Source organism: Mesoplodon densirostris, chromosome 18 (assembly GCF_025265405.1).
Source record: "Mesoplodon densirostris isolate mMesDen1 chromosome 18, mMesDen1 primary haplotype, whole genome shotgun sequence".
Taxonomy (NCBI): domain Eukaryota; kingdom Metazoa; phylum Chordata; class Mammalia; order Artiodactyla; family Ziphiidae; genus Mesoplodon; species Mesoplodon densirostris.
The window spans coordinates 5149537-5172452 of record NC_082678.1 but is presented as its reverse complement, the minus strand read 5'-3'; the positions used below and the strand labels follow the sequence as shown (position 1 = coordinate 5172452).

At 55.4% G+C, this 22916-nt stretch overlaps 1 protein-coding gene across 2 annotated transcripts; it reads right to left on the bottom strand.

Moving 5' to 3' along the window:
- Positions 1 to 6197: 6197 nt before the first annotated feature.
- On the bottom strand, positions 6198 to 14629 carry GRB7 (growth factor receptor bound protein 7). 2 transcript variants are annotated; one of them, XM_060081019.1, is made up of 15 exons: positions 14566 to 14621; positions 10328 to 10484; positions 10062 to 10215; positions 9718 to 9874; positions 9470 to 9591; positions 9301 to 9378; positions 8856 to 8993; positions 8407 to 8517; positions 8112 to 8210; positions 7735 to 7815; positions 7506 to 7622; positions 7280 to 7340; positions 7063 to 7150; positions 6865 to 6958; positions 6198 to 6643 (listed from the first exon to the last, which is right to left on the bottom strand). In XM_060081019.1, the coding sequence occupies exons 2-15, from the start codon at positions 10477 to 10479 to the stop codon at positions 6497 to 6499; spliced, it is 1599 nt and encodes a 532-aa protein (XP_059937002.1). In that variant the 5' UTR covers positions 10480 to 10484; positions 14566 to 14621; the 3' UTR covers positions 6198 to 6496. The 2 variants fall into 2 exon arrangements, with proteins under 2 accessions (XP_059937002.1, XP_059937001.1); XM_060081018.1 differs by having other exon boundaries at positions 7280 to 7622; positions 14566 to 14629.
- Between the last annotated feature and the right edge of the window lie 8287 nt (positions 14630 to 22916).

Here is a 22916-nt window from a genome sequence, read left to right as displayed (position 1 = left end):
CCAGCCCAGGTACTCTCCCTTCACACCCCGAGCAGGATCCAGAAGTGAAACTGCTCAGGGTCACAGCCCAGCGCCGCCGCTGCGCCCCGCTCCGCCCTTCCGGGCACTGAAGCCTTGCAGGATCTCCCAGCGCTCGGGCGACTGCAGGGGAGGAAACTGGGGGAGGGGAAGGGGAAGTGCCCCGCCGGGCAGTCTGCAAAGCGAGGCCTTCTCCCCTGGGGGTGCCCGCTCGTAACCACGAGTGGGAACCTCGAGAGGCGCGGACCTTAACAACGGGAGCCGAGGGAGAGGCGCTTGCACTTCCCGCCACCGCCACTGGGTGTCACTGCAGCCGCGCGGCTGAGCCGGCTCGGGGCGGTCGGGAGGCGGGGGAGAGGGTCCCAGGGAGCTGGACGGCCGAGGCCGCGAGGTCCTCCCTGGCCTTCGCCCCCGGAGGCCCCGCGGTGCTTGGATGCGGCGCTCAGACCTCCCTCCACCCGCCTGGTCTCTAGAGGCCTTCACCCAGCCCACCGACTCGCAATGAAGAGCAAACTAATCCCCTTGCCCCGCGACGGATGGGCTCGTTGCTGTGGCGCCGCGCGAGCCTACTCCCGCTGGCCCGGGGATCGACGGCGCATCTTCGGCGGCTTCGGCGGGGCCGGGTCAGCTGAAACTCAGGCACCGGCCCCCCGCCAAGCGCACCCCCCTGGCGAAGCCAGCGGGCCTTTCAGCCTCAGAGGCGGAGGGGGCTCTGTCCAGACAGGTGCCCGCAGCTCCGCGACAGCTCGAGCCCGTCGGCGCCGGCGACCACGTGCAGACCGGGTTGTTCGGGGGGGGGGGGGGTGAGGAGGAAGGAGGGGCTTGCCGAGGGTGCAGATCAGCTTGCGCACGTGTTGCGGAGCCAGAGCGACTGTGCGATGGGTCCCCGGCTGCATCCTCACTCCTACTCACCCAGCCGCCCCTTCCCACCCCCAGCTCATCCCTTAGATGTCTGGGACGGATGGCTCAGCTTGGGAGAAGGGAACCAAAAGGTGGGAACCTGTATCGGACTGATGGATGTAAGAGGAGAGGGGAGAAAGGAGATACCCTGGAACGTCTGGTAGGAAAGTGCACTTCTACCCTGTCTTGGATCTAACTCAGGGCGCGTGTTGGGCAGGTAGATGCAGAGGGACACGTCCATCGGCTGCGGGTCTGTGGGGGTACAGGTGGCCCGTTCTGTCCCCGCGTACAGCTACCCCTCACACTCCAAGGTCACAGGGCCCAGCGCCACTACAGAGACCTTAGAGGGATCCACGTGGTGGCCCTCACAGAGGGGCATTGGCTTCCCACTCTCCCTCAGTCTCCCCAGAACCACATCAAGATAAACCCAATCCGAGTAAAAACAAACTGCTTACAATGAAAACACAGCTCCGGCTAAACAGCCCTCCAGGTGCCCGGGAAAGAAAAACCTGCCGCTTCCTTGGGGTAGACGCGGCCCTGCAAGAGGATGCTAGAAGCCATCGTAGCTCAACCCACATGAGGTTGAATTTCAGGCCTCATTAGGGCCTGGTCCAGCACAACCCTTCTCAGCCCAAATGGTACCACTTCCCAACACCCCTTCCTGTATGGAGATCATGAGGGACCCCTGAGCACCAGCCTCAGCCCCCAGGATCACCCACTCCCCTGTGGTTCTTTTTTTTTTTTTTTTGCGGTACGCGGGCCTCTCACTGTTGTGGCCTCTCCCGTTGCGGAGCACAGGCTCCGGACAGGCAGGCTTAGCAGTTATGGCTCACGGGCCCAGTCACTCCGCGGCATGTGGGGTCTTCCCGGACCGGGGCACGAACCCGTGTCCCCTGTATTGGCAGGCAGACTCTCAACCACTGCGCCACCAGGGAAGCCCCTCCCCTGTGGTTCTTGATGCCAGTCTGCAACATCAAACTTCCCCAAGATCCGAGTCTCTCTTTTGCCTCCTCTCCAAACTCCCTACCCCAGCTGAAAGCTCTGTCTGAAGAGACTACTGCACACCTCACGCCCAAGCCCCAAAGCTGAGGTTCTGCTACAGAACCCCACCACGCCCCGACCTCTGTGCAAGTTGGACCAACCCCTGACCTCTCTGGCTTCTCTTTTCTGCCTGCTGGACCAGATAGGTGGTTCAGTAGTGGAAGCCTTTTTTTTTTTTTTTCCAAATACACCATGAAGCCGAACACCCAGATATAAAGGCAGTGCAAAGCTCCCCAACCTGCCCCCAAACCCCTGCTGGAACACTTGAAAAGTGCTCATGTAGACAGTTCAGAAGAAAGGATCTTTCTGAGCGTCCTTGGGCTCCCCTGCCTCTCTCCTTTCCTCCCTCCCTCCCTCCTCGGTGTGCCTGGCACTGGAGCAAAGAGGAAGGAGCCAGGCAGGATCACTGACCTGAGGTGGAACCCTCAGGCCTGCACCAGGAGGTCCTCCACTCATGAACTTGGAGGCTGCATAGATTTCACCAGGATGTCTGGGGAGCAGGGAGAGAATGAACTGGCCAGAGTTTTGTCTGTCTGGATGACCCTCCCAGGACATCCTAGGAGAGATGGGCTCCTCTAGAATCATGCCCACCTTTTCCCAGAGTCCAGAAAGTTGGCACCAGCCCTCCCTGCCCTCCATACCTGAGCAGGCAGGGAGGCCAACCCTGTGGCCACACCCTCCTACAGGCCCAGTGGCTGCCAAGGACAGCTCTGCACCTTGGCGCCAGGCTCACAGCAGCCACACTAGCCCCAGGAGCCAGTGTCTATGACGTACTACAGGCCTTTTAGGGCCAGCTCCCTGCATGTGGCCCTGCATCACCCTCTCTCAATGCTTGCGTCCTCCTCAGCAGGGGGAGATATGGGGAATTTCCTTTTCTTTCCCAAAGTCTTTTTCCGGTTTCTGAAATGTTCTTTAACAAGCACATTTTTTAAGATAATCAAACCCAATAACTTAATGTTGAAAAGACATTATCTGACGCACTAGCCTCTACTTCCTCTACCTGCCCCGCCTCCTCCCGCCAGCCCAGATTTCCTCATCACCACAGGCCTCCGCTATCCAGCACTGCAGCTCTCCTTGGCAGACCCTTCTGCTGTCTGGCCTCTGTGGGTCATGCTGCATCCCCAGAGCTGGGGAATCTTGCCCTGGTCTCTCTGTGAGCTGAGGGGCCCTTGTCTCCCACACTCTCAACTGCCGCCTCTCCTCCAGGAAGCCAGCAATCTCAGCCACTCACCAAGGATGTCCAGCTGCCGATTTCCAGTATCCAGCTCAGGGCTGAGCCAGCTGCTACCTCTAAAGGCCCCCAGCAGTCCAGGTCCCTCACAGTGGCACTGAGACGGAAGGGGGCAGAGAAAAAGGGACAGGGCAAGGGAGGACTGTGTTCACCACTCGCAAGATGGGCTGAGTCTGACCTCTGTCCCTAACTGTATCTATGACCTCGGGGGGACTCTCTTTGAACCTCAGTTTCCCATTTATAAAATGGGAATGATCTCTGTCTCACATACTCCAATTAGCTGATTGACACAGAAGGGCTTTGTCTCCTGCCCTGTGTCTTAGGCTGTGAGGGGACACTGTCCTGTTTTTTGTTTGTTTGTTTTTTAAATAGAGTTTTTTTTTTTTTTAACATTTATTTAGTTATTTTTTGGCTGTGCTGGGTCTTCATTGATGCACCGGGCTTTGTCTAGTTGCGGTGAATGGGGGCTACTCTTCATTGAGGTGCGCGGGCTTCTCATTGCGGAGGCTTCTCTTGTTGCGGAGCACGGACTCTAGGCGCGTGGGCTTCAGTAGTTGTGGCTCGTGGGCTCTAGAGCGCAGGCTCAGTAGTTGTGGCACATGGACTTAGTTGCTTCGTGGCATGTAGGATCTTCCCAGACCAGGGATCGAATCTGTGTCCCCTGCATTGGCAGGCGGATTTTTAACCACTGCGCCACCAGGGAAGTCCTGTGTCCTGTTTTTATGCAGCCTAAACACCTGGACATGCTTAAGAGGTGACTCATTTTAACCCCTTTACTCTCACCCCAGCCTGGACCCCTTGCACCCATGCTTCGGAAGTGGCCCTGGGCATCCATGGCCAGCACACAGCCAGTACCAGCCAGCTCGAGCCCGAGGGGCAGCCACTGATAAGATGGTTCTGGGAACTGTGGCAGGTGGCAGGCAGCAAGTTGCACTGGTCCCCGCTTCCTTAAATCCTGCTAAAAAGAAACAAAATCTGCACCCCTTTCACACCTGGGCTGCAGTAAGTTCTTCAGGGTAAACCCCGGAAGGTTCCAGGCTGAGGATCGATGAGGCCTTTCTGCCCACCTCTGTCTGACAGGCTTGGCTCCCCAGCCTGGGATTAGCCAGGGTTGGAGATGCTTCGGTCACGAGTGGCTGCTGGAGCTGCCAAGCCTGGCCCAAGGGCTGGCTGTAGAGGTTGGTCCTTCTCAAGGCCACCTCAGGACAACACCTCCCATCAGCCAGAGGGCTGCAGATGAGGGAGGGGGCTCTCCAGGGGAGGACCCCCTACAGGACACTTGGGAATTCCACCTGGGAGTCAGCCAGGCAGGGGCAGGGGAACAGCCCAGGCCTGGCTCTCCCACTAACTGATTTGGGGCAGTTCTCCTTAAGGAGGAGTCAAGTTTCCTCACCTACAAAATGGGACCCCACCACCTCGGGGCCAACGAATCTCAAAGATTTGGGGAGAGATCCTACATTAAATTTTTAAAAATTATTCTAGATTTTCAAGCTTATACAAAATTAAAGAATAATTTAATGAATCGCATGTACCCATTACCCAGCTTCAATGTCAACTCATGGTCAACCTATGACTATACTCATACTCTCTCCCCTAACCTCTGGGTTATTTTAAAAACAAAGCTGAGACATCATTTCAACCATAAATACTTCAGAATGAATCTCTTGAACGTATAGACTTAAAAAAAAAAACCCACAATACCACTATCACCCCTTAAAAAGTTAACCATAATTCCTTAATATTATCAAATATCTCATCAGAGTTCAAATTTCCCCCAATTGCTCATAAATGCTTCTTACAGTTCTCTAGTTTGGATTTGAATCAAATAGGTCAACACATTACATCTGCTTGATAGATGTCTAAATTTCTTGAAACCTAGAGAGTCCCCATCTTTTCTCTTCTTGTAATTTTTTGTTGTTGAAGAAGAAACTGGGTTATCTGTTCTGTAGTTTCCCAATCTGGATTTTGGTAATTGTATCCCCATGTGTCATTTCATGTGTTCCTCTTTTCCTTTTATTTCCGATAAACTAGTCATTGGATTCAGGGAGCTTGATTTCTTGGCAACAATAATGCCCCGTTGATTCACACGTGCGGAGGGAGGGTCTATCTCTTTGTGATCTGAAGATTGAGCAGCAGTTCAGGTGTTAGCAGTCTGATACCTTTCTTATAAAGCTCCCCCATCATGTAAGAGCCGAAACTATAAAACTCTTAGACAAAAACACGGGCTGGTATGGGCAGTGGGCAGAGGCCAGACCCTGCAGGGTCTATCTGGGCTGAAGTGGAGGCATGGGGGAGCAGGAAGAGTGATATACTGGAAAGATCACTCTGGATGTTGACGGACAGACTGGAGAGGGAAGCCAGACGCAGAGGGCTGAGTGCTGTGGGATTCCATTTATAGGACTTTCTGCAGGGCGTAGAACCAACTGTAAGAACAGGCAGCAGACCTGGGGTTGGGGAGGAGGGAGAGGGTTGACGGGGCGGGGGGTGGGGGGTGCGTCACAGGGACCTGTTGGAGCTAAGGTAACAGAGCCATCGTGTGACTTGGTGGTGGTAGATCATGCGTTTCTCAGGACCCCTTATCTCGTCAGGTAGCCCCAGGACTTGCCAAGGACACGGATGCTGTCTGACTCATCTCCAGCTACCAGGCCCTGTTAGAATGACCTCTATAGTTTTAGGTCCTGTCAGGAAACCTCACCTGGATGACAGTCCCCTGTCCATTCATTCATTTAACAAGCAATCCTTGGGCACCCACTATGGGCCAGGCTCCATGCTGGGCACCGGAAACTCTCCGATGACCAAAAGAGGACCTCAAGACACATCCAGGCTTGGCCAGCATGTGGCCTCCAACCATCCGACACATTCTCAAGGCCTTGACTGGTGCCCACCTCTCCTCTCTTCTCCACCTGACCGTGCCTTGCCAGACAGAACTCACCCCTGTGAGTACCAAAAAATAATCTTTATTGTCACTAGTATAAAACAGAGGTCAACTGGCCTCTCAGTCTGTACAAAGTGTGGAGTGTAAAGACCACCTGGGCTGCCCCCATTTCTCCCATAATGCCTTGCCCCAGAGCAGCGCCAGGAAGGGGAGATGCCCACCCAAGTGCCTTCCCTTAAGGAGAAGTTAAGGGTGGACCGGGCGGGGAGCACTTTCGGCCTGAGGGAGGCCAGGAGCCGAGGAGGAAACCGGAGTGGGGGAGCCCCCAGCCATTCACGATGACCCTGGCCCCACTTTCTGCCCCCTCCGAGTGCACCCTAGGAGCGGAGGTGGGTGGGCAGCGCAGAGTGGGCTGAGTGCCTGTGTGGTGGTCAGAGGGCCACGCGGGTGCAACAGTGGCGCAGCAAGCAGGGCAGGATGCCGCGGTTCAGCTGGTGGAACTCCACAAGCTGCAGCAGGTCGGTGAAGCGGGTCTGGCCCTCGTCCATGCTGAAGTACAGGCGCCCCTCCTCCTCGCTCTGGGGTGTGGCCATAGGGGGTGGGAGGTCAGGGAGGGGCCCGGGGCCGAATGAGCTCCCTCCTGGGCCAGGGCTGAGGTCCCCACAGCTTGAGCAGGAGGAAGGAAAGAGTGGGAGACCCCCGGCCCACCGGGGGCCAGGGCGGGGAGGGGGCCTGGCGGGGAGGACAGGTTGCTGGGAGTCCTGCATCTCCACTGCAGCAGGAACCTGGGACTACTCACCGGCAGGATGAGGTAATGTTTGACTTTCTGCACGTGGCACAGCGAGAGGACAAAGCCCTGCGGGTTCCGCTGACTCTCTCGCACGAGGAACACGCTGCCGGGAGACAGGGCAATAGTAGCCGAGGACACACGGCTGCCCCCCTGACCCAGGTGTCTCTTGTGCCCGGCGCTGCTGCCCTGCCCAGCCCTGCCCCTTACCCGTCTACCAGGCCCTGCTGCCCGATGAGCCGCTGGCTCTCCTCGCGGGAAATGCGTCCGTGGAACCAGGGTTGGGTGCGGTGGATGGCTGGGGTGAGGGGAGGCAGAGGGGCGGTCACTCCAGGGCGGGGACCCTCATTCTAACCGCCCCCCCGTGAGGAATGCGCAGAGAAGCCTCGGCAGCCCCCACCCCTGGGGACGGCGGGCCCTCACCCACCTGCACTGAGGCTCGTGCCCGAGCTCGGGGTGGGCAGGCTGAGACGGTGGTTCGTCTTCTTCTGTGGAGCAAGTGGGGGACACGGGGGCTCAGGGCGTGGCTGGGGTATTACCAGCCCCTGGAGAATACAGAGCCTCTTTCCGCAGCCGGGGGCCTCCCCTCTCCCCTCGCTTTCCTCTTCCCACTCCATGGGTACCCATGTGGAGAGTAGGTCCCCAGTACAAACCCTCCAGGCCTGGGCCTCCTCCAGGGCGGCACTCAGAGCTTCCCGGGGGTTCTCGATGACACGCCCGGCGTGGCCAGAGAAGTCCATGGCCACCAGGGTGTTGTCTGAGACACTCCTCTGCAGATTGGACAGGATGGGGGGACGGGTCAAAGCAGGACCCAAGTATCCCCGGCACGGGGCCTGGGTGCCTCCCCCGTCTCCCCACACTAACACCCCTGGGCACACTCACCAAGGGCGGGGAACCCACACAGGGTGGGCGCAGGTGGCGGCACAGTGTCTGCTGATAATTCTTATACAGCTGCACCCCATACTGGGAGGTGGAGAGAGAAAGAAGGCCGGAGGTCAAGCCGGTGCTGGGAGCTGGGCGGCGGCACACCCCCTACCCAGACCAGAGCTCCCCGAGAGCAGGGCTACATCTCTGCCCCTGGATAAGGGGCTTTCCTGAAGCCAGAGCTGAGACTCCAGCCTTGGACCAAGGATGCTGAGAGAGCAAGGCTGTGATGCCCCCTCACTCTGGAGCCTTCCTGAGGGCAGAGCTATAACTCCTCCCTCACGCCAGGGATCCCCAGGGCTGGGCCAGCCCCCAAGCCAGTGCCAGGACCTCACCTTGAAGAGGCGGAAGGCCGCTAACCAGCAGGTGCGGCTCTGCTCATCCTCACTGCAGAAGATGCGAAGCCCCTTGTGGCCATTCCGAAGCTTGTTTGGCTGCGGGGAGAGGAAACTGGCTGCTCCTATATCTGCCTTTAGGACCAGAGATCGTCTCCCGTCTCCCGTCTCCGTGGGGCAGGGCAGGGTGCAGGGAGAGGAGTCTGGGGGTCCCAGAGGGAGCTTAGAAGCCCCATGTAGGATCCTGGTGCCTGAGCAGCTCCTGCTCTCTCCCAGACCAGGCCAGCCTCTTCACCTTGATACAGAAGCCAAAGTCCGTGGGCATCCCGTAGAGCTTGCGGCCCTGGGTCACCACGTACACGTTGGACTCATTCACATCTGCTACATACTGCAGGTGCCGCGGATCCTGCACGGCACAAGTGAGCAAGACTTGGTAAAGGCAGACCCTATCCCCCATCACTGCCCCCCTAAGCCAGCTGGGGAGAATTCAGGCCCAGAGAGGAGCACAGAAGTGCCCCAAGTCACACAGCACATAGAAGCAGAGCCAGGACTTGAACTCAGTTCACCTGCCTCTCCCACTGCTAACTCCTGAGGCAGGTAAGCTGGGAGGGAAAGAAGAGCAGCTGTGGGTCTCAGGGCCTAGGGGGTGAAAGGTCCAGGAGTTCCAACAGAGAAGGGGCAGCTCCTAGAAGGACCAGGGATGGGGCATCTGAGGGGCTGGGGCTGTCGCCCTCAAGACCTCACCTTGGAGGTGCCCTTGGTGGAGTAATAGAGGCCAGACCGGCGTAGGAAGCAGAAGAAGCGTTTCCAAAGCTTGCGTCCTGACCCCCGTAGCTGCAGGAAGCCCTGGATCTCTGGGAAGCTGCCTGCATTCAGGAAGTTCTGAGGCCAGAGGAGAGCAGGGTGAGAGGCCTAGAGGTGGCCACACACACACACACACACACACACACACACACACAGAGGGCTTCCCAGGACCTGCCTTAATGGCAGGAGGTGCTCCACATACATTTATTGTCTTCATTTAACAAAGAAACTGATGCTTAGGCAGAGAAAGTGACTTGTCCACAGTCACTTAGGGCTGCGCTGGGCTTTCCACCCCAAAGACGGAAGGCACAGGCTTAAGGGCCAAGAAGCCCTGGGCATTCCTGCAGAGTCATGGATATGCTGTAAAATGGGGGTGTCCCCTCACCTGGATGAGGTCTTCGTGGGATATGCCCGTGTGTGCGTCCAGACAGCTGGAGACCATCTTTTCTGGGAACAGGGAGTGCTGGGGGAGAAAGGAGCCAGGAGTCAGGGACTGAGGGTCCAGGGTGGGGATCAGGGTGTCCGGTGCCCAGACCCCCCTCACACACACTCACTGGGGTGCTCTTGAACAGCTCGTACTTGGCAAAGTTTTTCCGGAAGAGAAAGCGGCTGTCTCCGCCGATGGGCCAGGCAGCCTGCACTTCCGCCACCGACTCGTGGTCCTCCAAGACCCGCTCTAGGGTCAAGGGCAAAGAGCAGGGGTCAGTGGAGACCAACGAGGCCTCCCGGATGGGCCACCGGCCTAGCCCAAGGTGTGAAGCATTGACTCCCGGGCCAGGCAGCCCCCTGCACCCCAACTCACCCAGTGCTAGGTGGGGGTGGCCCTCCACCAGCCCCCAGTTCTCGTCACTCAGGGCATGAGATCGCTGCACCAGCATCTCACACACGTAGCGAGCCGTGGCGCCCGCTGCCACCTCCACTGAGCGGCAGGCCCCATCTTCGCTGTACACCTTTATGACCTGTGCCCCAGGAACGGCAGAAGACTCGGGGAAGGGCAACGGATGGTCCTTTCCCGTCCCCCGTCTGCTCTACCCTCAGGGATCCCTGACCAAATCCCCCCACCTCCTCCGAGGCGGCACTGTGTCCACCCCTGTCCCATAGCACCCCACGCTCCCTGCCTTCTCTTTCTTTCCCAGGACAACTCACATGGGGGCAGCCGGTGTCTCGAGGGAACAGCCCCCTTGCACTGGAGGGCCCCCCAAGAATGGGGCTCTGTGAAGAAGGACTGCAGAGCTCGGGGAAGGGGTTGGGGATGGAGGGTAGAGAGGTTGACCGCAGCTCCTCCTGTCGAAGAAGTTTCCTGGGCGGTGTGGGGGGAAGGAGTGGGGAGTGAGGAGTTGACTGCAAGCCTCTGTGCGTTACCCCGGCGCCGACCACTCCCCCCGCCCCTCTCAGCCGTCACCCCGTTTTACTTGCTGGTCGGAATGGGCAGAGGCTGGGACCTCTTCACCTCCCCAGACAGAGGGACATGGGGAGGCGGGGGAGTCCCAGGAGGGGTCCCAGGGGCCGGGTACAGGTCTTCTGAGGAGCTGCCGAGATGAGGTGGAGACAGACCCAACTCCATGACATCTGAGGGAGAAGAGGGGGAGGACACAGCTGCTCTTGTGCCCTGGTCCTGGGGAGAGGGGCCAAGAGGACCCAGACCTCCGGACTTCACCCTGCTGTCAAGGTGCCCCCCAGAGTTTACACAGCACCTCCTTGCTCCCCGCTAACTGGCATTCCCTGGAGCCTTTGAGGAAGGGTAGATTGTGCCCATTTTAACACAGGGGACACTGAGTTCCCGAGAAGGAAGTATTGTTGCCCCATCACAGGTGAGCCAGAGAGTGGAACCCGGGGTTTGGGCTCCAAGTCCAGTGCTCTTCCTTAGGCCCAGGTTGCCCAGGGCAAGAGCTGTGAGGGTCCCCCACCACAAGCCAGGTAGCAGCCACAGCCTCCATGACGCACAGACGGCCTGGGGCTCAGGGTCTCGGTGTCACCCTGTCTGAACGTGGGGCATTCACTCCTCTGGGCTCTGCCCCAGGTTTTTCCAGCACTTTGGTGTCAGAGCCTGTTGTGGCAACGTGCCGAGTGATGCACAGAAGGGGAGGAGGAGGTGCGGAAGGACAGGAACCAGGAGGGCAGGAGGCGGGCTCAGCTGCTGTGGGAGGGAGAAAGCTAGCCTGGGGGCCCTCGTCCTAGCAGCCCCCAAACCTTGTGTGCCTTCCCCAGGCCCCTCCTCCTGCCTAAATTCCTTAAGGCCTCAATGCCGAGCCACTTCCTCTGAGAAGCCTTCCTGGATTTTCCACATTCAGACTGAAGGGCTCCCTCTCCGCACTGTGCTGGGGCCTCTGCGCCAATTACCACGCACCTGTCTTATCCACCCACTGGTCTGAAGATGCCCGGCCACCCCAGGCAAGGCCAGGGTCTTACCCATGTCTTATCACCCACAGGCATCCAGGACGAGTAAGGAGAGAAGAGATGGGGCAAAGGTGCCCACTAGCGGGTAGAGGCATTGCAGGCCCCTCCTCCACAGGAACCAAGACCCTTTTGGCTGGGCTGAGACCTGGGAGGACCTGGGAGGACGCACAGTTCAGCCCCCTGCTTGCTCTCCAGACACTGGGCCAGTGCTGTTCGGTGCCTAAGGTACCTGGGATTGACACCCCCCCCCCCAGGATGAGGCCGGTCCCCAACCCTTAAGTGAGGGCATGAGGAGATCTGGGGGACAGGTGAGTCAGGGTCGGGTAGGACAGCACTGCCTGGGGCTCCCCATTCAACCTTGACTCATCTGCACAACTTCCTGGCTTAGGAGCAACACAAACAACCCTGCCCCTATCCACCCCCTCCACTCCGGCCCCCAACCTACTGGCCTGGGAGGAAAGGGGGAGGGGCCGGGAACAGGATGGGGGAGGAGGAGGATGTGGGGGGCGGCGCTGAGGCTCCTCTGACATCTTCTCCTCCTCCCCACCCTTGGCCTAACTCCAACTCCTCCAGCACAGGTGGCACCTGCAATGGGCCCCAGTAGCCCCCTCACCCAGGAGGCAGAGAAGAGAAGGCCTGGCCTGGATTCAGAAGCCCATCTGGAGTGGAGCTGACCTCTCAGGGGTGCCCCTAGTGCACCCAAAGGAACCCAGAGAAACATGCAGCGCTCCCTCTCCTGTCTGGGGCCCACCAGACTTTCATTCTGCTGCTGCTGCCCACCCTTAGCACCCAGGACTCAGCTGGCCCATGGGGCTCATCCTCATCACCCCTGGGGGATGCGGGTCCTTCGAATTAATACACTCCCCAGGGTGTCCTGGCCAGAAGTGTACTCGGGAACAGGAGTAGAAAGTCAAGACACACAAGAGGACAGACACAGACAGGCAGACAGGGGAAGGCCAGGAGAGAGAAAGCCAGGGGGGTCCTGCCAGGAAGGGGAAGGCACACCCACCATCCAACATCAAGAGACACCGGCACGTCAACACTCCACTCGCACCCGTGTCTAACCTCTGGCAGACGGCCCTGGTGACTTCGTTCCGAGGAGGACTAGCGGAGGGGCTGCAGGAGCTACCTCCACCAGGAAGCCAGAGACCAACAGTGCGGTGGTCTGGGGCCCAGAGGACTGGGGCTTCCCCCATCCCAGAGGGAAGAGGAATCAGGGAAGAGCGTAGATTAAGTCAGACTAGAGTCTGGCCTCTGTGGGCAGGAAGGCTGCCTCGGGATGGGTTTAGCCTTCAGATCCCTCCACCCTGCTCTCTAGACCCTTCTAAGGCAAGGCAGGAGTGGGGCAGTGGGGACCAAAGAGCAAAGGGAGCAGGAACGGGGTCCTAGCTGTCCCGCTTGGGCAGCCTCCACCCCCATCGCCAAGAGAGCGGAAGCTTTCAAACTGGGGCCCTGGGAAGGTTATATTGAAGAAATCGACCCCCCAAATCAATCCGTCCCCTCATTACTGCGAATCCCAGCGGCGTCTTCCCCAGTTGCCTCTCCTGCCCTGGCGGCTCCGGCCCCACCCTCCTCCCCGTCCTCCAGGCCTTCAGCCTCCTTGTTTACTTCCTGAATCTTGCCCCACCTGGCTGGCCCCGAGGGAGGGTGGCAGGGCCCAGTATAAGAGGCCCGTAGAAAACAAGGCCACCTTCGGTACCTCCCAGGGTGGGGGGAGGGGCTGGAAGCGCCAGGAGGTGGCGGGAAGGCCTCGGCCTGGCCCAGCACCCCACGCCCCGCCCCCATCGGGTTTCAGTGGTGGGGAGGGAAAGGCTTTACCCGTCGGGGAGCCCTTAGGGTGAAGGCCCAGGTGAGGAGGCGGGAAACCCCTAGATGACCCGGAGCTGCGGGGGAGGGCCCCGGACCCTGAGGCCCCGCCCACTCCCTAACTAAGGAAAAAACGCCCAATGGGAGTCCGGGGGGCAGCTCTTTTAAAGTTTAATTTGGGAAGAATGCTGGAGTGTCTGTGGAGTTAATCATTACAGGCTGCTAGCCTTCACGGGGGGCCTCTCCAGCAGGATATCAGGGGGAGAGGGGAGAGCAGAGTCCAGGACAGGCAGACCAAGAGGGGGCATTCTTGAGGGGCACTGGGGTGGCAAGGCCTGACAATGGCGGGCAGGTGCATTCTCCATTCCCAACGTGCCAGGGAGGCCCAGACTCGGACCGGGTCTTTCCTCAGCCTATTCAGACAGACGACGCAGCCCTCCCCGCCCCGCAAGCACACACACTCTCCCCAGAAACCCCCCGGGCTGCAGATCCCCCAGCATCTAGCCCTCCAGCCTGCCGAGACCACTTCTTTCTGAAGCCAGAAGAGACCACCCCCCGCCCCCCGGGCCTGCCCCAGCCCCACCTTCCCACCCGAGGGCAGGACCCCGTGTTCCTGGGTCAGGATACAATCCAGAGAGACGGAGCTCTAGCAATGAAAAGAATCCCTCTCCTTTACTGCCCTCCCAATGGGAGGGTACCCCGCTGCCCCCGCGGAGACGTCTGTCTTTAATAAAGACTTGGGGGAACTCAAACTGGGGTCAAGTCAGACTGAACAAGGGAGAGACTTGGGGCAGCTCCCTCGGCATTCGGACTCCTCTCCTAGCTCTCTTTCTGGGAATGTGGGGAGGGCTCGTTTCAGCGGGAAAGCCGCGTCTCCAGGGGGAGAGAATCTGGTATCTTGCTTCCCCGACCCCATCAGCTGGTTCCTGAGTGTGTCCGGGGTAGGGGAGGTTAGGGAGGGGGAGATGCGGAGAAGGACGAAGGAACAGGCAGAACGGGAAGTGAGCAGAGGGAGAGACTGGGGGTGGATGGTGAGGAGGGGGCGGGATGGGAGACTGGAGAAAAAGAGAAAGCGAGGCCGCTAGAGCAACACGGCAGGAGGTCGGATCTTTTTCCTTATTGATCCGCATCTGCCGATGCTCCCCGCCCCCGAGATGAAGTGCCCGCTCTGGTCCTTACCTGGACCCTGGGTGTTGGTACACCTGGCTGGGGCCGCCGGTTTAGGGAGGGAGACTCCAAGCCCTTAATTACCTGTCCCCCTCCTGTCCCCGCCCTTGGCCTGACATCACTGAGGGGGGAGGGGGAGGGGAGCCAGGCGGCCGCCCGTCCTGTCCACCTGGGCATCCGGCCAGCCAGCTCCTGGCCCTGAGACTGGCACAGCCTGGGGCCCTGGTGCGGCTGGGGGTAGGAGCAGGTTGTCGTCCGGGACCGATCTCGGTCCCCTTACCTGGAGGAGCCCCAGCAGGAGTAGCAGGACACAGCGTTCGAAGTCCGGCTCTGTCTAGGAACATCAGATACCTGGACTTGATTTCAAATCTGCTCCCTCTTCTCTACAGGTGGTAGGAGGGTGTCCTGACTTTGGACGCAGAAATGGGGGCAGGCTGAGCTCTGTTGTCCAGGCTCCTGGCCCAAGGAAACAAATTATCTTGGGCAGGTGGGGGCGGGGCCTGGAGGAGGGGCAGGGGAGGAGGAAGCACAGGAGGAGGGGCGGGGACTCCCTGACACCCTACGCTGGCTGGGATTGTTTTTGTCCTTCTTAGCAGGTGCCAGGGGAGAGACAGTCGAACCGAATAGCCTCGAGAGCGAAGATCTAGGATCCTCAAGACCAGGGAGGGAGGGGCTGGGGCCTGGAAAACCAGGGGAAATGGCCCCGCCCACTCTTCCCCATGCCCCTCCCCAAACCTGGTCTGTTCATTGGCCAATTTAGGGGGCCTGTCTGCTGCTCAGACAGTGCCTCAGTACCCCCTGGAGCAAAGGGCACTCTGCGAAAGAGGGAAGCCAGCCAGAGGGAGTCCAGCAACATGGCCTGCCCCTTGACCTCCAGCCACAGTCTGGCCACCCAGGCTGCACCCTGGCCCTTCAGAGGCACCCAGCATATATCTTCCCTTCTAAGCAAAGTCCAGGGTCCCAGCTTCCTCTTCTAAAATCGAAGGGGTTAGGCAAGGTCTCATAGCGGGAGGAGTGATTTGGGGAAAGCTCTGGCCAGGTGCCAGGGGACTCCCCTTAGCGCTCTCCTTCAGCACTAGGCAAACACAAGGGTGGAGAGAGGGCCTGGAAGGCTGAGATCAAAGGCAGCAGCCGCCTCCCAGCCCAAGTGGGTGACAGTGGGTTAACCAACAATTCATAGGGGTGATAAGAGGTCTTCCCTGGGGGACCAAGAAGGAGTGGCTCCAGGCTCAACTTTCTCCAAACTGTGTTTTCCTTGGAAAAACCAGTACGAGCAGACTAAGCCAAGATGTGGGAGAGGGGGCACAGTCACCCGGGCCACTGGACAGCTTGTGCAAAACACAGCAGACAACTCATTCAATCATTCCTTCATCCACTCAACTAATACTTGTTAAGTACCTAGTATAAGCCAACCCCATGCTTGGCACTGGGGATACAGTGAGCAACAAAACAGACCCCACCCTTATCTTCATGCAGCCCAATCAGGGAGACTGGTGTCAATCCAAGCATCACACAAATAATAAGAAATGACAGGAGAGGGCTTCCCTGGTGGCGCAGTCGTTAAGAATCTGCCTTCCAATGCAGGAGACACGGGTTCGAGCCCTGGTCCGGGGAGATCCCACATGCCACAGAGCAACTAAGCCCGCAAGCCACAACTACTGAGCCTGCGTGCCACAACTACTGAGCCCATGCTCTAGAGTCCACAAGCCACAACTACTGAGCCTGTGCTCTAGAGCCCACAAGCCACAACTACTGAGCCCATGAGCCACAACTACTGAAGCCTGTGCATGTAGAGTCTGTGCTCTGCAACAAGAGAAACCACTGCAATGAGAACCCCACGCACAGCAACAAAGAGTAGCCCCTGCTTGCCGCAACTAGAGGAAGCCCGTGCACAGCAACGAAGACCCAACGCAGCCAAAAATAAATTAATTAATTAACTTAAAAAAAAGAAAGAAAGAAATGACAGGAGACAACTATGCGGGGAGAATGGCTTACCCGGGAGTTAGGGAAGACTTCTCTGTAGAAGTGACAACTGAGCAGAGGGGAAGTTGTCTGGGGCAGAGAGATTTGGATTGGTGGATGGGAAGTGGAGGGGGGGGCACCTTTCATGATGATGGAGCAAGTGCCAAAGCCCTTGACTAAATGGGACAGAGCACGCGTAGGCAGAGAAGGAAGGAGAGGAGGCCACACAGGTGCCGCTGAGCAGGTGTGGAAGGTGTGGGGAAAGGCTTGGTACTCAGCTCTGTTTCTCAAAACTGGCCTGTGACCACGGCCTCCAAATCTCCCTCAGCTTGTACAAAAAAACAGATCCCTGGGCCCCTCCCCAACTACTGAATCTCGGTTTCTGGGGCCAAGACCCAGGAATGTGTGGTACTGACAAGCCCTCGGGTGGTTGTTCTGTAAACCTGGTTTAAGAGCCATCCATCCTGTCTGTCCAGACCAGCAGGAACTATGGACAGAGGCCAGACCCTGCAGGGTCCATCTGGGCTGAGGTAGAGGCACAGAGGAGCAGGCAGATTTATATTTTGGAAAAATCACTCTGGATGTTGAAGGATAGGCTGGAGAGGGAAGCCAACTCAGACCCGGAGGGCTGAGGGCTATAGGATTCCATTTATATGACTTTCTGGAGGGGACAAAATGCTAAGGACAGGAAGCAGATCTGGAGTCGGGGAGGAGGAGGAGGGGTTGACAGCAGAGGAGCTTATGGGGAGGTAATGGAGATGCGTGTATCTCGGGTGGATGGACAACAGGACTCACAGAACGGTACACTCAAGAGGATGTGTATTACTGTGTATAAATTATATCTGAATGTCTTAAATAAAAAAAGAAACAAGAATAGATTTATAGATCAGTAGAACAGAATCAAGAGTCCAAATAAAACCTCTGACATTTCTGGTCAATTGATTTTTTTTTCCCCTTAATATCAACTATTTATTTATTTATTTTTGGCTGTGTTGGGTCTTAGTTGCGGCACGCATGCTCCTCCTTGCAGAGCATGGGCTTCTCTCTAGGTGTGGCGTGCAGGCTCAGTTGCCCTGCAGCATGTGGGATCTTAGTTCCTCGACCAGGGATCGAACCCAAGTCCCCTGGTTTGGAAGGCGGATTCTTAACCACGGGACCACCAGGGAAGTCCCTGGTCAATTGATTTTTTTTTTTTTTTTCTTTTTGCGGTATGTGGGCCTCTCACTGTTGTGGCCTCTCCCGTTGCGGAGCACAGGCTCCGGATGCGCAGGCCCAGCGGCCATGGCTCACGGGCCCAGCCGCTCCGCGGCATATGGGATCCTCCCAGACCGGGGCACGAACCCGTATTCCCTGCATCGGCAGGCGGACTCTTAACCACTGCGCCACCAGGGAGGCCCTGGTCAATTGATTTTTGACAAAGGTGCCAAGACAATTCAATGGGGAAAAGGACAGTCTTTTTTGATAAATGGTTCTGGGACAATTGAATATCCATATGCCAAAAGACATATTTAGACCCTTCCTTTATACGATGTACAAATATTAACTCAAATAGGCCATAGACCTAAATGTAAGAGCTAAAACTATAAAACTTCTAGAAGAAATTATTCAGGAAAATCTTCCTACCTTGGGTTAGGCAGAGATCTCAGATGCAACAGCAAAAGCACAAATGACAAAAGAAAAAATTGATAAATTATACTTTACCAAAATTTTTAAATTGTGCACTTCAAAAGACACCATTAAGAAAATTTTTTTAAAAAGAAGAAAAAAGAAAAAAAAAACCTGTGGAAGACTGGAGGAAAATAATTGCAAGTCGTATGTTTGATTAGGGACTTTGTATCCAGAATAGGGTTGACCCCTGAACAATACAGGGGTAGGGGCACCGACGACCCCTGAGCAGTTGAAAATCTGAGTATAATTTTACAGCCAGCCCTCCCTATCCAGTTTCCAACTACAGATTCAATCAACCTTGGATCATGTAGTACTGTACTATGTACTTTTAAAAATCCACATATAAGTGGACCCATGCAGTTCAAACCTGTGTTGTTCAAGGACCAACTGTATATAAAGAACTCTTAAAAATCAACACTGAAGAGACAAACAACCCTATTAAAAATGAACAAAAGGGGACTTCCTTGGTGGTGCAGTGGTTAAGAATCCGCCTGCCAATGCAGGGGACATGGGTTTGAGCCCTGGTCCGGAAGATCCCACATGCTGCAGAGCAACTAAGCCCGTGTGCCACAACTACTGAGCCTGCGTTCTAGACCCCACGAGCCACAACTACTGAAGCCTGCGCGCCTAGAGCTCATGCTCCGCAAAAAGAGAAGTCACCGCATTGAGAAGCCCCCGCACGGCAATGAAGAGTTAAAAGAACGAAATTAGAACACTTCCTAACACCGTACACAAAAATAAACTCAAAATGGATTAAGACCTAAATGTAAGGCCAAACACTATAAAACTCTTAGAGGAAAACACAGGCAGAACACTCTGTGACATAAATCACAGCAAGATCCTTTTCGACCCACCTCCTAGAGAAACGGAAATAAAAACAAAAATAAACAAATGGGACCTAATGAAACTTAAAACCTTTTGCATAGCAAAGGAAACCATAAACAAGACAAAAAGACAACCCTCTAAATGGAAATATTTGCAAACGAAGCAACTGACAAAGGATTAATCTCCAAAATATACAAGGAGCTCATGCAGCTCAATATCAAAAAAAAACAGGGGCTTCCCTGGTGGCGCAGTGGTTAAGAATCTGCCTGCCAATGCAGGGGACACGGGTTCGAGCCCTGGTCCGGTAAGATCCCACATGCCGCGGAGCAACTAAGCCCGTGCGCCACAACTACTGAGCCTGCACTCTAGAGCCTGGGAGCCACAACTCCCGAAGCCCGTGTGCCTAGAGCCCGTGCTCCGCAACAAGAGAAGCCACCACAATGAGAAGCCCGCGCACCACAATGGAGAGTAGCCCCCACTCACCACAACTAGAGAAAGCCCATGTGCAGCAACGAAGACCCAACGCAGCCAAAAATAAAATTAATTAATTAAAAACAAACAAACAACCCAATTAAAAAATGGGCGGAAGACCTAAATAGACATTTCTCCAAAGAAGATATACAGATTTCCAACAAACACATGAAAGAATGCTCAACATCACTAATCATTAGAGAAATGCAAATCAAAACCACAATGAGGTATCGCCTCACACCTGTCAGAATGGCCATCACCAAAAAATCTACAAACAACAAATGCTGGAGAGGGTGTGGAGAAAAGGGAACACTCCTGCACTGCTGGTGGGAATGTGAATTGGTACAGCCACTATGGAGAACAGTATGGAGGTTCCTTAAAAAACTACAAATAGAACTACCATACGACCCAGCAATCCCACTACTGGGCATATACCCTGAGAAAACCATACTTCAAAAAGAGACATGTGAACTTCCCTGGTGGCGCAGTGGTTAAGAATCCGCCTGCCGAGCCCTGGTCAGGGAAGATCCCACATGCCACGGAGCAACTAAGCCGGTGTACCACAACTACTGAGCCTGCACACCACAACTACTGAAGCCCGTGCACCTAGAGCCCGTGCTCCACAATAGGAGAAGCCACCACAATGAGAAGCCCGCGCACCGCAACAAAGAGTAGCCCCTGCTCACCACAACTACAGAAAGCCCGCAACGTAGCAACGAAGACCCAAAGCAGCCAAAAATAAATAAATAAATTAAAAAAAAAAAAAGAGAGAGAGAGAGAGACATGTACCACAGTGTTCACTGCAGCACTATTTACAATAGCCAGGACATGGAAGCAACCTAAGTGTGCACTGACAGGTGAATGGATAAAGAAGATGTGGCGGGCCTCCCTGGTGGCGCAAGTGGTTGAGAGTCCGCCTGCCGATGCAGGGGATACGGGTTCGTGCCCCGGTCTGGGAGGATCCCATATGCCGCGGAGCGGCTGGGCCCGTGAGCCATGGCCGCTGAGCCTGCGCGTCCGGAGCCTGCGCGTCCGGAGCCTGTGCTCCGCAACGGGGGAGGCCACGACAGTGAGAGGCCCGCATACCGCAAAAAAAAAAAAAAAAAAAAAAAAAAGAAGATGTGGCACATATATACAATGGAATAGTACTCAGCCATAAAAAGAAGCGAAATTGAACTATTTGTAGTGAGGTGGATGAATCTAGAGTCTGTCATACAGAGTGAAGTAAGTCAGAAAGAGAAAGAGGAAAAACAAATACCGTATGCTAACACATATACATGGAATCTTAAAAAAAAAAAAAAAAGGTTCTGATGAACCTAGGGGCAGGACAGGAATAAAGATGCAGACATAGAGAATGGACTTGACACGGGGAGGGGGAAGGGTAAGCTGGGACGAAGTAAGAGAGTAGCATTAAAGGGAGGGGATATGGAAACATATGTATATGTATAACTGATTAAATCTGTTCTAAAGCAAAAAATTAAAAAAAATAAAAAATTAAAAAAAAAAAAAGAGAGAGTAGCATTGACACATATACACCATCAAATGTAAAACAGCAGCCGCACAGCACAGGGAGATCAGCTGGTGCTTTGTGACCACCTAGTGGGGTGGGATAGGGAGGGTGGGGGGGAGGGAGATGCAAGAGAGAGGGGATATGGGGATATACGGATATGTATAGCTGATTCATTTGTTATACAGCAGAAACTAACACACCATTGTAAAGCAATTATACTCCAATAAAGATGTTAAAAAAAAAAGTGAGCAAAAGATTTGAATAAGGGGCTTCCCTGGTGGCGCAGTGGTTGAGAGTCCGCCTGCCAATGCAGGGGACACGGGTTCGTGCCCTGGTCTGGGAAGATCCCACATGCCGTGGAGGGGCTGGGCCCGTGAGCCATGGCCGCTGAGCCTGGGCTTCCGGAGCCTGTGCTCCGCAACGGGAGAGGCCACAACAGTGAGAGGCTCGCGTACCGCAAAAAAAAAAAAAAAAAGATTTGAATAAGTGTTTTTCCAAATAAGATATATGAGTGGCTCATAAGCACATGAAAAGGTGCTCAAGATCATTAGTTATTAGAGCGATGCAAATTAAAACCACCTCACTCCCATCAGGATGGCTATAATGAAAGAGATAGACAACAAGTCTTGACAGGGATATGAGGAAACAAATTGTCATATATTGCTGGTAGGAAGGTAAAATGGTGCAGCCACTTTGAAAAACAGTTTGGCCGTTTCTTAAGATAAACATAAACTTTCCATACAACCTAGCAAGTCTACTCGTAGGAATCTACCCAAGTAAATCACATGCACATACAGACACTTACATGAACATTCATCACAGCATTACTCAAAACAGCCCAAAACTGGAAACTCAAAATGTCCATCAACTGGTATTGAACAGATAAATAAAACAGTACATCCATACATTGGGATATTTCTCAGCAACTAAAAGGAACAGACTACTGGTACATGCTACAGCATGGATGAACCTCAAAAACTTTAAACGGAGTGGAAGAAGTCAGAAGCAAAAGACTGCATATTATTTCATTTATAAGACTATCCAGAAGAGGCAAATTTATAGACAGAAAGCAGATCAGTGGTGGCTTAGGGCTGGAGCTGGGCGCTGGATTGACTGCAAATACACGGGACTTTTCCATGTTGGTGGAAATGTGTGGTGATGGCTGCACAACTCTGTAAGTCATTGAATTGTTTAAAAATGAATGTGAGGATATTATGGTGAGACTCCAAGGAGAATAGAGGCAGGGAGACAGCCTCCATTTCTAGAGTTACAAAACGGGAATAAAGAAGCCAGCTGTGTAGCGGGGCTAGGATGAGACAGGGAGGTGCAGGAACTGGATGCACGCGATGGCAGCATAGAGCCTGCGAAATCGAAGCATCAAAGCCTGTTTCCAGAAGGCAGAAGACTGGCGGCGACTGCCCAGACTGTGCCTGCAGTTTAGAGCTTAAGAGAAGTACCTGAGTGTGTAACTATGGAGTGGTTTAAAATACCATCAGTGGGACTTCCCTGGCGATGCAATGGTTAAAAATCCGCCCGCCAGTGCAGGGGACACAGGTTCGAGCCCTGGTCTGGGAAGATCCCACCTGCCGAGGAGCAGCTAAGCCCGTGCGCCACAACTACTGAGCCTGCGCTCTAGAGTCCTTGGGCCACAACTACTGAGCCCACGTGCCACAACTACTGAAGCCCACGTGCCTAGAGCCTGTGCTCTGCCACAAGAGAAGCCACTGCAATGAGAAGCCCACGCACTGCAACGAAGAGTAGCGCTCGCTCGCTGCAACTTGAGAAAGCCCGCGGGCAGCCACGAAGACCCAACGCAGCCAAAATAATTAATTAATTAAAAATAAAATAAAATAAAATGCCATCTGCTAGTGAGAAATGGCAACTACTCCTCCATACCATCAGCCAACCCCAGGCCCTGGGTCCACTTGCCCCACTTTCTCTTCCTTTTGTAAACTGGAAAGCGCTTTGCAGTCTAAGACACGTCATTAGATTAAATAAGACCGTGAAGTCCAGCGGACACTAGGTGCGGGGCAAGTCGGGCGCTGAGAATGCAGGCCAGGAAAGGGTCCCATGCTCACAGCCCAGCTCTCCAGCTGGTGACAGTGCCAAAACAAAGCAGCAGCCGCCGCCTGAAGGGGGCGCCCGGATGTAACGCGCGGCCCCGCCCCGTCACGTGCCTGCGGCGTCGCGTCACA